The following is an 18,025-nucleotide window of genomic DNA, read 5'->3' as shown; positions in this document are numbered from 1 at the left end:
CACGTTATAGATTAAATTTCCATGCTGCTGGATTTGTGTTTATTTGAAAGAACCACCAATTTATCATAAAAACAAACCGTGAAACTGCACCTGATGTCTTCAAGTTCTACATTTCATCCCCATTGGCATGTTTTCTCTTTTACATATTGAAAAGAATGCACATAAAACACGTGTATTCATGAAATGGTATCTGAAATTGACGCGCGTGCTCTATTTTACACCGCGGAGAGATATTTGTAGTTTTCTACGGTGCCCAACAATTTACTAAAAATATAAGCGGTGATGGCAACAGAGACTCTATTGGCTGAGATGGGGGCGGGTCCGCAGATTATTGGGCTGCAACGACTAAAACAACCTGACTTCTAGCAGGGGCTTGTGGGAAATGATGTGCCAGGGAGAAAATACCCTCGGTTATAATGGAGTTAAAGATTTTGTAAGCTGTATGTTTTTCACATATATAATTTCAAGAATGTCCATCTTGAGGATCAGGGATTTAAATCTTTCATAAAATTGCAAGAATGATTACATTTATTTACTTGAATGACTCTTAATACTTAAACCTTGAATAATCATGTAAACAAAACTTTATTGCCTTTTATTAATATCATTTAATTTTATTCTAGTTTATGGGCTTATCCACCAGTAAACACACTTAATTTTGGTTAAGAAAAATGAAGGACAACAAAAACAGGGGAAAACAACTTAAATGCATGTACATATAATTAGTTTTCAGTTTAGTAATAGTGGTAGAAGGGCTGAAAATAACTAGATGGATTATATTCATCGTTGTCATGTATTTGTTTGGAATTTTGTTATTTTCTGAATAACAACATGCATGTTTTACCTCTGATAAAAGATGTCAGATGACATCCTGAGGAAGACTGTACACTCAGTCAAAACATGTCAGCAAGGTAAAATATCTTTTCCTATCCTCAGCTGAATATAACCTCCAATAAAACAACAAAACTGTATCAATGTAATAGTAATCCTCAAAGAACTTATTTGGAACAGCCTATGAGCTGTGATACTTATGATATTATGTTGCTATGTACATCTGACTCCAATCATGCATCCTCTTGCAGCTAATTTTTTAATGTCGTCATAGATCATATCTTAAATCAGATTTACCGCTAATACTTTGTCAAAGTATTACATTCACTCGTGTTTTATTGCTTTTCCATAACAAGTTCAATCATTGCATTTTCTTAGTCAAACTGACAGACTAAAGGCAATTAAAACTGTACTCCCTAGGATGAGATCTCTGTACTGTTGCGCTTTTACTGTTCTGATAAAATTGCTATTGTTCACAGAATGCCATTTGTACTGTTGTTCAGTTGAAAATGTGTTGCTGAAAAAGGAATGAAGGTGAGTTAATTTTAAAGAAAATGCTGGCCATTTTTCTGTTTTGTTTTTTTTTTTTTACAAACACTTTAAGGGACCCTCTAAAATAAATAAGGCATGTTAATTTTGATGCAAAAATATATAAAATACACTAAAATGAAGAACTGAAGCATTGCTTTTAACTAAATAATATGAAGAATTCAATGAAAAATTTCTTTGGACTTCACCCTACAATTTTAAACAAAAATATTGTAGATATCGCTCACAATGTCATTTACTTTTAGAAAATTAAGCGAAAAAAGATTAATAAATAACCAAGACCAACAAGCCATAGCGAATCAGATGACGTCACAGGAAGGCGACCGATACCGTTAAATAACTCCAAAATGGCGGCTTATTGCCTGACTGTCACCAGATTGCGGGTAAGAAAACCTTATTTTCATGTCGAGACTAATTTGGACCATCACTGACGGAGACTATGCGTTAGATTAAAGGCATGACAGTCGTTTAGTGCAGCGGCTCTGGCTCATAAACGAACCTGAGCGGATAAACCAGGAGCTAAGTGCGCACTTTGCTCCGCTGGCAGGTCACCGTGTCCCCGTGTGACTCCTGACAGCTTCGCTCTGTAGCGGCTCTAATCCACCTCCGATTTAACACAACCGAGCCCGACTAGACCTTTAAACACACCAGTTTAGAGCACAGCTGACATTCCTTGGTCCGGACGGGCCTAGATGTCGTGGTGTTTGCAAGGTGAACGCAAGGTTAAGGAGTTCATTTGTTGATGTTGATACTTATGGCTGGGACTGTTGCAGAGGGGCGTTTCTCTTTCCTCAGAATCAGATTATATACATCATTTTCATTTTATTTAATCTACAAGCACATTAATCCTTCTTTAGCATTAGATTACATACTTCTTTTTTATTTAAAATAAGGCAGCATTTAAAATTAGTTTCTGCTTCTTTTGCATCATTTTCAGTTTGTTTTTGTTTCTGGTTCACATGAAAACCTTATCAATAAGTGAAATGATAACTTTTAGAATGTATTTGATTTTGTCAATGACGCTGATTTATATTATATTCACCTTGTATAACTGGTTTATTTCCTTTGGGTTATCAAAGTTTTAGTTGCCACACAAGACTGGGTGCTCTGGTCTGTCTGTGTGGAGTTTGCATGTTAGCATGGCAAATAGGTGTGATAAAAGGGTATGCAATCTGGATGTTGGTTTTATTTGTCCTTTCATTCAGAGGTAATTACAATACAGTATTTGTTTCAAATAAAAGATGAGTAAGCATAGTTGACAGAGAAGGCGGAAAATATGCCTCTCAGTAGAAAAGTTCTCCAACAGATTCAGACTCGGACATGGTGGCCCTTTGCTCTGGCTGGTTAGGGTTTCTACGCAGTGAAAAGGTAAACATATCTGTATAGAGAACCAAAATTAACAGCACAATCAACATAGTGCACAGTAATGTGGTCTGCAACCATCAATTTTCATATTAAAGTATGAATTTCCAGAGAGGAGAGAGACGGACTAGGAGGGAAGTGCTTGTTATCGTGAATAAACACATGGAGGGTAAAGAAAGAGAGGATCTCATTTTATTTATTAATCCTATAACAGCCCAAGTAAGAAAATGTCAACTCTGAACTCAGCTGTAAGGAGTATCAATTTCTCTTTATTGGAACAACATGCAGGTAATACAGTCAAATCATGCAGAAGTAGGTTCTAAAAGTAAATATGACAGAGCGTGGGAAAAGTCTTAAGTGCATCGACATTCATGAAATTGTCATCCACAAACATGACTTCAGTTTCGTACAGAAGACATTCAATAGTAAGATACTTGTGAAACATTAAATATTGCTTGTAGAACACACTTGTATTAACAGTGTAGTGTTTTAACTGGTTTCACCCTTATACGTTGACTGAGTTACCTCCTGTATCCTCTCCTCCAGCTGGCCCTTGGAACCGGGGCAAGAAGGTTTCATGTCTCCTCCGTCTTCAGCGCCAAGGCCAAGGTGGCCATGAGCCGCTTTGAGCCCGACTCCAGCATCAACTACAAAAAGATGCATGAGAACATCAACATTGTACGCAAGAGGTGAGCAATCGCATGACCGTAAACGCACATGCACTGAGGGCTCATAGATTCCAGTTTGGCTCGTGTGGAATGGCTGGAGAGTAAATAGCTGCGCCATAAATCATGTGACACTTATAGTTTTGAGGTAACATAGCTGGTGCAGCCCAGGAGCTAAATTTGGATGACCTGGTGTCCCCCCTTCTAACTGAGCTGACCTGATTGTCTGGCTCTCAAATGTCAGGTGTGAACTGTGGTGGTGCTGATGCTCCTCACTGTCATGGCTTGGTCTTAATTTTTTGTAAAATGTGCACAACTGTTTATGTGATATGTGTGTAATGTTGTATTGTTAATAAAATACAAAGATTCTGTCATGAACACAATGGTTTCACATTCTTAACCTCACATTTCCCACAATGCACCTTTGCAGGCTCAACAGGCCTCTTACTCTATCTGAGAAAATCGTATATGGTCACCTGGATGATCCGGCGGGACAGGAGATCGACCGCGGCCGCACCTACCTGCGTCTGCGCCCTGACCGTGTGGCCATGCAGGACGCGACGGCGCAGATGGCCATGCTTCAGTTCATCAGCAGCGGTCTGCCCAGGGTGGCTGTTCCCTCCACCATCCACTGCGATCACCTGATCGAGGCTCAGATTGGAGGGGCTCAGGACCTGCAGAGGGCCAAGGTTCGGACTGGTTTCCTTCCAAATCTAGTGATTTTATTAAGTTGCTTTGGTTAACCAAATGGCCTGAGGCTGAAATGAAGAACCAGATTTAAGATCGAATAAAGCAGCAAAGTTTTTTTTGATTGTCACTTGAATCTCACTCCTCACCTCTGATTTTTCTGAACACAGGATATAAACCAAGAAGTGTACAACTTTCTTGCAACTGCTGCAGCAAAGTATGGAGTCGGCTTCTGGAAACCAGGCTCAGGAATCATCCATCAGGTTCAGTACACTGATTTGAAATAATGGTACAGATGTGTTCAGCTTCATGTGCTTGAAATAAGTATTAGGAACAGCACATTTTGAAAGGACTGAATGACCCAGTATGTGACTATCAGTGTGTCTGTTCCCGGACAGATCATCCTTGAGAACTATGCATACCCTGGTGTGATGCTGATTGGCACGGACTCCCACACGCCCAATGGCGGCGGACTGGGTGCCGTATGCATCGGCGTGGGTGGAGCTGATGCAGTAGATGTCATGGCTGGAATCCCCTGGGAGCTCAAGTGCCCCAAGGTGAGTTTTTAACCTCACCATAAATGTATTAATCCCAGTTTAAAGTGCACTGATTTGAGCTTGTTGAACTCATCCAGATAAATGTATTGGTTATATATGTTTTTTTCATTCATCGTTACACGTGTTTTATTCCCCTTTAGGTGATAGGAGTGAGGTTGACGGGGACCCTCTCTGGCTGGACCTCTCCTAAAGATGTCATCCTGAAGGTGGCTGGCATTCTTACTGTAAAAGGCGGCACTGGAGCCATTGTGGAGTATCATGGACCTGGAGTCGATTCAATCTCCTGCACTGGTGAGAATGAACAAGGATTTAAAAGGCTGGTCAGAGATGTTCTATATCTACATGCTCTGCTACTCTAATGACACATTTTAGGAATGGCCACTATTTGCAACATGGGTGCTGAGATTGGAGCCACCACATCTATTTTCCCCTACAACCACCGTATGAGGACGTACATGCACAAAACTGGGCGTGGAGGTCAGTTACCTTCTTTTCAGAAGTGTTTTGGGTCTTTCTTTTCTGTCTAATCTTTTTCATCTGTTCATCCTTCCACAGAGATTGCATCTGTGGCCGATCAGTTCCAGGAGGATCTGGTTCCAGATAAAGGCTGTGAATATGATCAAGTCATTGAGATTAACCTGAGTGAGGTGAGTTAAACACATAATGAGCAGATCTTCGGATCACCGGCAGCAGTTCAGGCCCAATCCTTACTTCCTGCCATTGTGTCGTTTCACCGCCTTTGTTCAACAGCTGAAGCCTCACATCAACGGACCCTTCACCCCGGACCTGGCCCACCCCGTGTCTGATATCGGGGCCATTGCGCAGAAGAGTGGCTGGCCCCTGGAGGTTAAAGTCGGTTGGTATTTGTGACACATCTGTATTACCTTACACCTCTCAACATTTAGCAGTGCTCACTTGAGAGACATTTGATGTTACCATCTTTATATTATTGACCAGCTGTGTTTAGATCATATTTCTGCTCAGTGATACGCCCGGTATCAAAAAGTGACCTTGAATACCGAATCCGATAGAAATTCAGCCTCTGACAGAGTGAGAACAAGTCCGAGGACCAGGATGTCTGAACACAGACCAACTCGGATCTCGTATCTCCTCATCTTCAGCATGACTTCTCTCATTTCATATGCAAGATGCGTCATTAAAAATGCACGAGCCGTTCCACTGTAACAGTAAACTAACTGTAGTTTCCGTTTTCTTCTTTGAACCAAACACACAAACAGGTCTGATCGGCAGCTGCACCAACTCCAGCTACGAGGACATGGGCAGAGCGGCTTCCCTGGCCAAGCAGGCTCTCGATAAAGGTCTGAAGTGCAAAGCCCAGTTCACAGTAACTCCCGGTTCCGAACAGATCCGGGCCACCATCGAGAGGGATGGCTACGTGAGTCCACCCTCAACATCTAGCTATCAGCTTTTATGACACGAAAGTGTCTTTAATTTCATATTTTCACTTTTTCAGGCTAAGATCCTGAGTGACGTTGGAGGAATTGTCCTTGCCAATGCTTGTGGACCCTGTATTGGGCAGTGGGACAGGTGGGCACCGATTTTACGTGATGTAATCCTTCATGAATGCTCCAATAGTAGTAGGTGGTGAGATGAGTATGATGAGCCACTTGCCACCTTCTTATAGGAGTTTCATGTCTTGTTTTTCGCTGCTACGTCTCATTCAGATGACTGGATTTTTTTTGAAAATGTGGAAAATTGTGTCAAGTAAGATAAAAGTAGTCCTGATTTTAGTAATGCTTCTTTTGTCTCCAAACATTAGTTGAAAATGAGTGATGTTTTCACCAGAATTATTCCTATCGTAGATCTTCAAAAGGCGTTATTCACGCACCAATAACACGCTGCAAAGACTGATTTACTTACAAAAGAATTAATATCAATTAATATGATAATTATCATCAGTCAATGAATCTGAATACATCGTTGTTCCTACAGGGTAGGACGATATTTTATTTCAGTGTCACAGATTGCAGTTAAAGAAGAGCTGAAAAAGGTTCAGTGTTCAGTTCTGAAGTGTTTCTGAGGACGTCTCAAGCAGCATCTGTGCACAACATGCTCGGCTAATGCCCTCCCTGTTTTGACCTTTTAGGAAAGATGTGAAAAAAGGAGAGAAGAATACAATCGTCACATCTTTCAACAGAAACTTCACGGCTAGGAATGATGCCAACCCTGCTACTCACGCTTTTGTCACCTCGCCTGAGGTAAGACGTGTTACCTGTCGAATATTGAACATTTGTAATTTTTAAGTCAATGCGCGCTCCTCACACACACCCACAATGCAGTAAATTGCATAACAGGAAGCTTTTGTTTTGTGCAGATCGTTACTGCGCTGGCCCTCGCTGGGACCCTGAACTTCAACCCCGAGACGGACTACTTGACCGCTCCCAGTGGAGAGAAGTTCAAGCTGGAGCCTCCCAGCGGAGACGAGCTCCCCTCCAGAGACTTCGACCCGGGACAGGACACCTACCAGCACCCCCCCGCCGAGAGCAGCTCAGTCCAGGTGATTTCTGATTTCAGATGCAGCATCTGCCCCTCATAGTCCAGAAAGCAGCACAGCACTAATGAAACACTCGTGTCGGTGAGGTGAGAAACTGGGTTCCTTTTTTCGTTTGTTTGTTTGTTTTTGATGTGGAGATGAAGTGGATTTATTTGGAATTACACAAGAAGGAGTCTTTATTTGACAACCTGCTGTGGTCCGGTTCAGGTGGACGTTAACCCCTCCAGTAACCGCCTGCAGCTGCTGGAGCCCTTTGACAAGTGGCATGGAAGAGACCTGGAGGACATGAGGGTCCTCATCAAGGTGAGCAGGAACCGAACACCTGCTAAAGCAGCCGTGATGATTCAGAGTGAGCACAAAAACAAGTTGTCTTCATGACTGTGGGTGCTGTAGGTGAAGGGGAAATGCACCACTGACCACATCAGTGCGGCCGGACCCTGGCTGAAGTTCCGCGGCCACCTGGACAACATCTCCAACAACATGCTGATCGGCGCCGTGAACTACGAGAACGACGCCGTCAACAAGATCAAGAACCAGCTGACCGGGGAGTTCGGAGGCGTGCCGGATGTGGCCCGATATTACAAGGCGAGGCTCAGGGTTTTGTTTGTTTTTATACAGTCAATGAAGGTAGATATACAGCCGATGGAAGATGTTTTCTTCTTTTAAACTGTTGCATGTTGAGAGCAGTGAAACTTCCCGGTGTGAAGTGATCAGTGCTAAAGCAGGTGTAGGTCGTCATCAGCTCGAGAGCGTCATTCTGACTGAAACCATTTCCTTCTGTTGTTGAATTTAGGCCAACGGAGTGAACTGGGTGGTGGTTGGAGACGAGAACTACGGAGAAGGATCCAGTCGAGAGCACGCTGCTCTGGAGCCGCGACACCTGGGAGGACGCGCCATCATCGTCAAGAGCTTCGCCAGAATCCACGGTCGGTTCCACGTGAGAGAACGAAACCGATTCAAACGTCCTCTGGCCTTTACTCCGTCTCACTGAATTCTTTTCCATTTTGTAATCATAGCGCAAAGAAGGAAATGTGACCGTGTGTATCTGATGTCCTCATGTAACCAGACCACAGAGGCCGGTTATCCGGTTACATGACTGAAATCTGGAGCAGCGTCTTGTTACCAGCTTGCATGTTTTCCTCCACACAGAGACCAACCTGAAGAAACAGGGCCTGCTGCCTCTGACTTTCGCCGAACCCAATGACTACGACAAAATCCGTCCTGACGACAAAATTTCAATCATCGGCCTGAAATCCTTCGCCCCCGGCAAGGTGAGCAGAGCGCTGCTTTAATGAACTATTGATCCGGCACAACTCCTTTCACATTATGCTGGAGGAAGAGTGTATTGACGCCATCTCCCCTCTTCCTGCAGTCCCTGTCGGCAGTGATCACGCACAGCGACGGCAGCAGGGAGACCATCTCTCTGAACCACACCTTCAACGAGACGCAGATCGAGTGGTTCCGGGCCGGCTCCGCCCTCAACAGGATGAAGGAGCTGCAGTAGACGGTGAAGAGAAGGAGCAGTAGGAGCCAGGAGGAGCCAGGAGGGGCTGTTGCGAGGGTTTGGGGGTTGTTTCTGAAGGATTGGAATGTGGAACGAGGGAGAGATGACGCCCGCTTTTAAATTTAAAGAATAAACCCACAAACACCTTCTCTCGCACGCACACACACACACACACACACACAAACACAATGTCGCTGTACCGATTGAAAAGCGCACACACTCACATACCAACATGAGCACTTATATGCAGACAGGATTAGCGTGGAAGCACTCCCACCTCCACAGGTAGAATTACACACACGGACTGACAATACTGGAGCTCGGCAGTTCGTTTCTGTTACCGTCAGCACCAATCGGTTGAAAATGTCACACACAGACGCTGATTTTTTTTCCCCCCCCAAATGAAGCTGCCGAGTACAAACGGCATGAAAACGGCAAAAGCTGCTCACTGGTGCATGTGTGTTTCGACATGGCGTGGTTGTCATTGTTGAATAATTCATCTTCCAGGGCAGTGGCGTCCTGCGTGTTTCAGGTGTGTCCCTGCTCGCACGCTTGAAAACAGTGTGTGTGTCACCGAAGCCTGATGCTCCTGAAACATGCAGGAGCTGCGTTTGATTATCTACAAATGCAATTCTTCATGAATATGTCCATGAGTAGATGAAACAGTTTTCTCAATTTTTAAGCCATTTCTCTTTGTTGGGAGTTCAGACTGCCGCCAGTCTGGTGTTACAACATTCTTATAAACTGCTAAAACTGTATGACAAATATTTCTTTTGCACTAATACCTTGATTTGTGTTGTTAACCAGGTAAATGTTGGAGAAAGTGTGTTGTGTGTGTTAAACATGGTGGTATTTATTGATTTTTCTGTGAGCCATCATACATGACTTCAGTAATATGTGATTTAGTTCACCTTCAAAAAAGCTTTTCTCATCAACACAAATACTGCAAACCCCCGAGTTTCACCCAGCAAGACATTAACCCGATTATCACCCAGCTTAATTAAATGTCGCTAGAGAATGCTGGGAAGAAAGTTGGAGATGCTGTAGGCCTTTGATGAGTCTGGCCTGGTTTTGATCTACCCACTCATAGAACATGCCAAAACAAGCTTTTTCACTTGCTTTTAAAGGTCTTTACAAGTTACTTGTACTCACGAAAATCAGAAAGTTTAGACATGACCAAAAGTCTCACACACACACACACACACACGTTTCACCGTGTATCGTTTTAAAATGTGTTGGATTTATTTAAAGGTTCGCTTACACATGAGATTGTCACTGTAAGATGTTCTTTTGGTAACCAGGAGTGTGGACGTGACCACCCAGATACATCAGATGTAAAATGATGTTTTTGCACTAAACAGGAAGACATGGAGCAGTTATAAACACTAAAACAAATGCTAATGTGTTATTTGGATGACAGTGTAACCAAACTCCTGGGCTCTCTTATGGACTGTAAGCATTATTAGCGAGGTCCCGTTGCGTCTAACTCGCAGTCTGTGTGTTTTTTATTTGCTTTCGCACCCGTGTTGCTGCTGTTCCACTCTTCTTCACCACAACTCCTCTAATTCGCTACATCAGAGTCCGTATTATGCTGCCTGCTTCCTTCTTCTGTCTCTTTGCACAATGGTAACACCTGAATGGGTGAAAATGTTCCTGTATTGACCGCTGTTGTGTTTTGCTGATTTTGACCTTCCCTCTGTGTTTTGTGGTGTGTGTATATCTGGGTGTGTCTGCCCCCCTGCTGTCTGAGAACTCCTGTGTGTGTGTGTGTGTGTGTGTGTGTGAACCGTCTCTGTGCGCCGTGATGGGAGATGACCATGCGTCCTCGTCTTCGAAGTGAATGTTTTTGTTCGGGTGGAGGTTCGAACCTCCATCGCACACTCAACGCACAATCTAGTGTCCAGATGCCTGTATACTAGCACTTTGTAGAGTTAGAAAAGTAGTGTTAAGACGCACTTGTCTGTTTTTCCTCGACACATTTCACCTTCAGCACATGTGAATATATAAGAATGACACATGACCTGCCACTCAATTCACTGACGAGGGTTCGTAGAAAGACCATTTGTGCCCAAACATAGAAAACTTGTATAAGTTTAATTTTACAGTTGCATTACCGAGAATAAAAAAATGTTAAAAATACAGTTTTCTGAGGTATTTCCCCAAGTTCAAAGGGTAAACCCATTATAGATGATGTGATATAAAGGTACATTTTTTACAGTGGTGTGTACATAAGTAAGGGATTATCCTATATACATAGAAAGATATATATGTATAAATAATATTATATTAATATATTAAAGACACGAGAGAAAGCCGGATACTGTATCCTGCCTGTCTGAAAGAGCTGTGATTTTCTTTCTTTTCTTTTTTTTTTTTTGTGTGAAATAGAGCGGCCTCTGTGGTGTTGTGATATGTCTGTTCATCACATTCACAGACCGCCTGACACATCTGTGCAACACATCTGGATTGTTTTTTTTCGTTTGGGGAAAAGTCATGTCAGAGTTTAGCTGATTGTTAAAGCTGCTTTTGAAGGAAAGTGAATCTTTGAAATAGCCGAAGTGTCTCGGAATGGTTTTGTATTTCTTTTCTTCATATTGTTCCCCTGGTTTGAAACTACTTCAGCGAAACTTTGAACGGCTCATGGAAACGACTGACTCTTTTCAAGGTTAAATCTGTTTAATAGACAGTCCGCTGCTCAATGGACAAAAAAACTGTTCTTGTTTTGTTCCTCACTTTGATCATTCAAATCTAATTTCCAACTGAAGATGGAATGAAAATATTAAGATACAATGGTCATCCGTGACTTATTTTGAAACAAAAGTTGTTACTTTAAAGTTCTCCTGTAACGAATCAAACATTGTAGTGAATGAAAGCATTGTGATGGTTGGTAATGCCCGCTGTGGGATTTTGCACTCAGGTGTGCTTCATTCAGTCACAGTCCTGCTGATTTATGTGAAATTCATCCTTCCTTTGTTCAGATGCAGTAAATAAGAAATGAGTTATTAACGGATGGTCCTGTTGTATAGTGATGATTATCCTCATTCTCCTGTTTTAGTACTAAACTGTAATTTTGTGAGCGTAAACCAGTCAGAATGCCTGCGGTTTTGTAGCTTATACCTTTGTAATTACAGTATGAATAGAAAATTAATAAAGATTCAATTCTGAAGTCAATAGTTCTGTGTTTTTCTGTCGATTTTTCACCGACGTCTGTTTCTAAAATGTTTATATATATATTTACACCACCTATTTATCCCTGATGAGCCAATACTATCCACTGCCTTCTTCAAGCACTTCCAAATTGTGGAATATTAATATTTGAATTATTTTCACTCCCTTTATTCACCATAAAGAATCTTAAAACAGATGTATAGTGCCATGTATGAAGCATATAACAGAAACTCGCATTTAAAAATTCTACTTAACCATAATGTAGATAACGTGAATGAAGAGATCCATAATTATTAAAATCCTTGAGATGGACAGAGCTGGAAAGTATGTCAACATTTATTTCGGATTGCTAATTCGTTTTGTTTGTTTTTTATTGCTGTTACCTCATTTTTTTTACCCTATTCCACTGCATTTTTTCTAAAATCTTTTTTAAACCGTGTTTGAGATTATTTTCATTAAGGTACACGGTATCTTATGGGTTAATAATATATTAATTTTAATTAAGGTATTTTGGAATGAAACGTTTGGATGAGGATTAAAAAGTGTACTGCACCTTTAAGGTTTGCGACAGGCCGTAAAGCCGGACTGTCTCAAACCACGCGGATACGTCATGGCGCTTCCCGGACTGTCGTAAATGTTTTGAATTTAGAGTCTTCCAGACTCTGATCACTTTAAAGAAAGATAGGAATAAGAAGAATACATGGTCAGTGGTTGATCTCCCGCCTGTTGTCTCGCTGGCAGCAGCGGTCGGTGTGTTTCCGTGTGTGTTTGTGTGTGGTGTGTGTGTGTGTGTGTGTGTGTGTGTGTGTGAGGGACCCGGAGCATCATGTTCGTGCTGGTGGAGATGGTGGACACTGTCCGGATCTGTCCCTGGGACTTCCACCGGCAGCTGAACGACGCTATAGCCGAGGAGCTCAACAAGAAGCTGGCCAACAAGGTCAGTTCAGCCCCGCACCGCAACAGCTGGACTCACGGGACCGTGCACGCGCTCATGTGTCTACAATACAGTACACAAATCTGTTTATCAAGGAAAGTTTGTCATTGATCACATCATCATGTAAAATGAAACGACCCACATCGATCCATATAACGATTGATGTTCAAACTTGCTCATTTTCATACACTTGCAGTTTCAAAATAATCTATTTTGAATGATGAAAGAAATTCTTAAATCTTATTTAGAAATACTAAAGTTACTATGAATGAAAGATTTCAACAATGTTGATGTTAATAGAGATCCAAACTGCACGTGTAAGGCAGGGCACACTAAATATATTTATTGAATAGAATAGAAATGCTTTTTAATCCCAGAGGGAGCTATTATTAACCAATTTTATGTTTTATTTTCTTGTGACACCTGTTTCGTAGAGTCCTGACTTTACACTAAAGTGATCATAAATATTATCTTTTTACATGTGATCAAGTGTTTTTCTTTGACTTGTTTGTTTCTACATTTCATGCTTCAAATCGCAAATATGCAAGATTTGTAAGATAAAGGAATAACTCACCGGAACAAGTATAGAGCACTTTATTTCATTAAGTATTTCACCTTGTTTCTGTCTCTCTCTCTCTCTCTTCCAGGTGGTCTACAACGTGGGTCTCTGCATCTGCCTGTACGACATCACTAAACTGGAGGACTCCTACATATTTCCAGGGGACGGCGCGTCACACACCAAAGGTTAGATCATAGAAATGCTGAGATGGAGTCTTTTTGTGCCGAAAAACTGATGCCAGGTGGGGAAAAATGCTGCAAAGCCAGAAAACAGAAGTGGATTTGAATCAAATTTCTCCTCTGTTTAGTTACTTTGCATTAAATGATGATCATATTTTTTTAATGTAATGATTTCTTGAGTTAATGTCGACCACAGAAAGCATGAAACAGATGTGCAACATACTGAAGAAGACATTTTTCAATTGATGAAATAACATAGCATAACACTTCTGCTTTGAATTGATCGTATACTGAAACTATCAACACAGAAGTGCTTCATCTCTTTTTGTAAAAGCACGTCTTACTCACACAAGAACACAAGATCACCTGATTGTTGAGCTGCACAATATATCGGTAATTTATCGTGATATCAGCATGTACAATATACATATTTAAAAACATAGTTGATTTTAGGGGTGTGCCATCTAAGGCACCTCACGATTCGATTCGATTACGATTCAGGGTGCTACGATTCGATTATTCAACGATTATCACGATATTAATGATAAAAACGATTATCATGATTTTTTGTGCATTTTTTTTCCCCCTCACTTAGTGCCCACTTCATACTTTGAAACAATGTACAGCTGTTTCTCGGTATACATAAATCTTTTTTTTTTTCCCCCTTGTCCTGTTCGGCAGCTGGGGCGTGCAATATTGTATGATTGTAGCCTTTTACTATCCGAACAGATTTTAATGTTAGTTGTACATTGTTTCGTACTTTGAAACAATGTACAGCTGTTTCTCGGTATACATAAATCAAAGTAATCAAACAAATTCAAAAAAAGTATTTTTTATTGATGTCAAGTGGTCCATCAGCAACCATGGCATAAACTTTGTGCCTGTAGCTGTGGCCTAAAGAGCCAATACAACAAAAGGCTGCCCCTGTTGACAAAAGATCAACAGTTACCTCCCTTAAGTGCAAACAATAGCAGATATGTCATATATGCAGATATATGTTCAATTTGAATTTACTACTTGGCGTGCAGCATATCTAGACACCTACATCTAGATATCTATGTCTATATGTCTAGGCGGTAGTGGGACGTCAGCGGGAGCTACGGGAGCTGCAGTGTTGTTGTGTGCGTGTTTTTTCGACTGCCGATGCTAACGCATGTGTCTGATCCCTGCTCTTGGAATAAACATCGTCACGCTGCCAAACGCCTCTGGACTTCTTTCAGGCATATTACAGAGATAAATGTTTTGGTTGTTTTGTTTACCTCTGAACTGAAAGCTTTGTTTACGGCGCCGCGCCATGCGCAGTACGGCTCATTGTTTCCGGGGCGACATGAGGCTACACGGTGCTTTTTGTTCCAGTGTAGCGTAAAATGGACGAATATCTATTGGATGAATATGTTGTGGACGAGAACTTTGAATGATTTTCTCTTTAGCAAAAGCAGCGTTGGCATTTAGCACTAGCTTTTAATCCAGAAGAATGAATCTCACACTCTGTTACTGTAGCTAAAGAGCTAGCTGTCGCCATATTAACCGGTCCGTCACTACAGATGTCCGGGTGGTACGCAGGAACAATACTTTGGTTCCGCAAGTGGCGTCCGTGCTCCTGGCGTCTAGTTATTATGAAAAATAATCGATTTTAAATATTTATGAATCGTAATCGAATCATTATGTGTCGCATCACGATTAATCTAATAATCGATGTATCAGCACACCTCTAGTTGATTTCCTAAATCAACTATTTTCTGTTCAAACTTTGAAAGTGATATTTTATGTCTCGGTTCTTCTGATCACCCACAGATTCTCTCTCTGTTCTGTGAATCAGTTCATTTCAGGTATGTCGTTTTTCACCCCTTCCTCGATGAGATCCTCATCGGCAAGATCAAGTACTGCAGTCAGGAGGGAGTCCACGGTAACTCCAGCCTCTGTTATAACGGGACATCACCTCACTCCTTTGTACTTAATGCTTTGATAGGAAATCACAGAAGCAGAGATCCATTATTATCAGTCTCATTTCACAGTCTGAGCAGCAGGTGGCGTCTCAGCCTCAGGATGTTTGAATTACATGAGTACATTAAACGAGTGATAATCACAGTTTTCCCCATGACTGTTGTGAGTAAATGGAGTCATTCTTTTCTTAAATTGACTGGTTCTGTCCTCCGCAGTGACGATGGGTTTCTTCGATGACATCCTGATACCTCCAGAGTCTCTCCAGCAGCCTGCCAAGTTGTATCCTTATCTAAAATATTCCCTTCATTTTTAAAACTCTCCTCATGAGTCGTTTCCTTCCTGAGCCGTTTCCTCAGCGACGAGGCCGAGCAGGTCTGGCTCTGGGAGTACGAGACGGACGAGGGCGCTCACGACCTCTACATGGACCAGGGGGAGGAGATCCGCTTCCGGGTGGCAGACGAAGTCTTCGTGGACACGTCCCCGACGGGCCCGGCCACCCCCGCCGCCGACGCCGCGACCGCGGCCGCCGCGCCGGGACAGTCGACGACAGCGCCGCCGGCGGAGGACGCCGCGGAGAAGAAGGAAGCGCCGTACACTCTGATTGTGAGGAAGCACATGGTCTGCTGATAGTGATGGTTTAAAACTCACTGATGAAAACACACTGAGCTCCATCTCCGGTTTGTTTTAGGGGACCATCTGCGATCCGGGGCTGGGGCTGCTGTCATGGTGGAACAGTTAGCGCCGCATCAAAAGAACACAACAGAACGTTTGTAGGCGATGAACAGATACGACTGATCACTGCCGATCAGAAGCTGCAGCAGGAGGAACGCCGCTGATGTTTGTGGCCTGGATGTGGAGCTGCGTCGGAGTACCAGTGATGGATGGAAAAGTCACTCTGGGACACACAAGCAGACTTTTTTTTTTAAAAACATAGTTTATTATATTATTATTATTATGTGAGTGATAAAAGAAGAACTCATTAGCATTCAGAACATTTGGAAAGATGTTTTCTCTTGTAGTTCAAAGAAAAAAGTGAATTACTGCTGTAATTATTCAGTAGATGAGTAATCTAATACATGTTCAATCCTGGCTGCTCTCTTCACCAGTTTCCAGATGCATTTGTCCTCTTTTTGTTTTTGATAATACTGTTTTTTTGGTTATTATTTGAGTTGGTGGTATAGTTGGAGATTTTTTGCCACCTGATGCCAAAACAAGACAATTTCAAAATTATGTGGAATACAAAGCTTTGATTTTGATCAAATTAATTTAGGAAGTAAGACATTATCGCCTTTGCCACAGTTCAACAGAGTGACAGTAACACCAATATTGAACTAAATTCATTGACAGAGGGTTGGTTTGTGAATCTGGTGGGCAGCCCACAGTTTTGAGGGTCAGTGAGGAGCGGAGTCCACCGATCGCTCACCTTTTCTTGTTTATCATGCCGTCGTGGGCTGCGTTTCATGTGACATGGCTCAATGATGTCTGTGTCGGTTTCTTGTGAAAGTGGGACAGACTGCCGAGCTTTCCGAGCAGTAAAAATAGACTGTTTTCATGTGACGTGCACTGAAACTCAATAACTGCTGCACTGTTGCCCACGGAAAGTCATGCTGAAGAACAGGATGTCTCGCCACGTTTCTGGTAACATCAAACATTTGACCTCCTTTGAAATGTTTTAGGGGGCCAAACCATGGGGGGGAAAAAAGAAGCATAATAGCCTATAAATAATAGTATTTCTTATTTTTTTCATTCTGTTTAGTGTGGAAAGGAATGCGTACATTATAAAATGTACTTGAATTAATTTTTTTTTTTTTTTTAACTGTAAACTGAACACAGGAAGAAGAGGAATGAGAAAAAAAACTCGTCTGCAGATGTGCAAAGCTGGCAGTCATATGCCGCAAAAAAAAAAAATTGTAGCTGAAGGTGGCTTGACAAATTATTAACTCAGTGGGGATGAGTGTGTTTGCACTCAATTGTTTTCAGTTTATTTGTGAAATAATTGGAAAACCAGTTTTTTTAATGAGATGACAAAACCTTATTTACAAATACAAACTGAAATTATGCGCAAATTTTAATTTGCAGATGCAAAATATTCATGACCCAATATTAAGGCCATAAAAAAACCAGTATAATGGAAACAGCTCAGTGACTCTCCTCCCTGAGCGCAGCGCTGCATGCAGTGCGCATGCGCAGCGCACATCCCAGGAGCAGGTTGAGGGGCAACATGTGGCAAAAACAGAACCGAAAAAAGGAATTAGACAACACGCAAGATAGAGGTAAGTTTCCACAAGATAAGAAAGTCCATGAACATGAAATAATGTAGGGCTATTCGCATATTGAGATATGCTGTTTGCAGAGCGTATAGGCATTTATGTGGTTAAAATTAATAGACTTTCTACATAAATATGCTCATAATTCTTAAGAAACCTCAGCTGGAGCCTGTTTGGAGGCAGTGACACTCAGGGAAAGTCCACGTTCCACTGAGCTGAGACTCCAGCACCAGGTGAGGAGTTTGTGCATGTCTGGTCAAATTATGTCATTAAGATTTACTATAAAACATAATCACACGACAAG

The 18,025-nt window shown here is 41.9% G+C and overlaps 2 protein-coding genes across 2 annotated transcripts; both read left to right on the top strand.

Annotated features, from left to right (window-relative positions):
* The first annotated feature begins 1,707 nt into the window (after nucleotides 1-1,707).
* Nucleotides 1,708-10,690, top strand: LOC115387479 (aconitate hydratase, mitochondrial-like). The gene is made up of 18 exons (XM_030090196.1): nucleotides 1,708-1,763; nucleotides 3,289-3,431; nucleotides 3,838-4,096; nucleotides 4,265-4,357; nucleotides 4,493-4,651; nucleotides 4,792-4,942; nucleotides 5,024-5,128; nucleotides 5,207-5,298; nucleotides 5,402-5,507; nucleotides 5,890-6,047; nucleotides 6,126-6,199; nucleotides 6,759-6,870; nucleotides 6,987-7,169; nucleotides 7,374-7,469; nucleotides 7,560-7,751; nucleotides 7,960-8,092; nucleotides 8,316-8,437; nucleotides 8,539-10,690. Exons 1-18 carry the CDS (start codon nucleotides 1,728-1,730, stop codon nucleotides 8,668-8,670), a joined length of 2,346 nt encoding a protein of 781 aa, XP_029946056.1. The 5' UTR covers nucleotides 1,708-1,727; the 3' UTR covers nucleotides 8,671-10,690.
* Nucleotides 10,691-12,423: 1,733 nt separating this feature from the next.
* On the top strand, nucleotides 12,424-16,556 carry polr3h (polymerase (RNA) III (DNA directed) polypeptide H). Its single transcript, XM_030090201.1, has 6 exons — nucleotides 12,424-12,775; nucleotides 13,420-13,516; nucleotides 15,330-15,416; nucleotides 15,670-15,733; nucleotides 15,811-16,057; nucleotides 16,143-16,556. The coding sequence occupies exons 1-6, from the start codon at nucleotides 12,665-12,667 to the stop codon at nucleotides 16,191-16,193; spliced, it is 657 nt and encodes a 218-aa protein (XP_029946061.1). The 5' UTR covers nucleotides 12,424-12,664; the 3' UTR covers nucleotides 16,194-16,556.
* Nucleotides 16,557-18,025: the final 1,469 nt, after the last annotated feature.

The sequence above is a fragment of the Salarias fasciatus genome, chromosome 4 (genome assembly GCF_902148845.1).
Source record: "Salarias fasciatus chromosome 4, fSalaFa1.1, whole genome shotgun sequence".
Taxonomy (NCBI): Eukaryota; Metazoa; Chordata; class Actinopteri; order Blenniiformes; family Blenniidae; genus Salarias; species Salarias fasciatus.
Note: the sequence above shows the minus strand (reverse complement) of the source record. Positions and strands in the feature narration are given on the sequence as shown.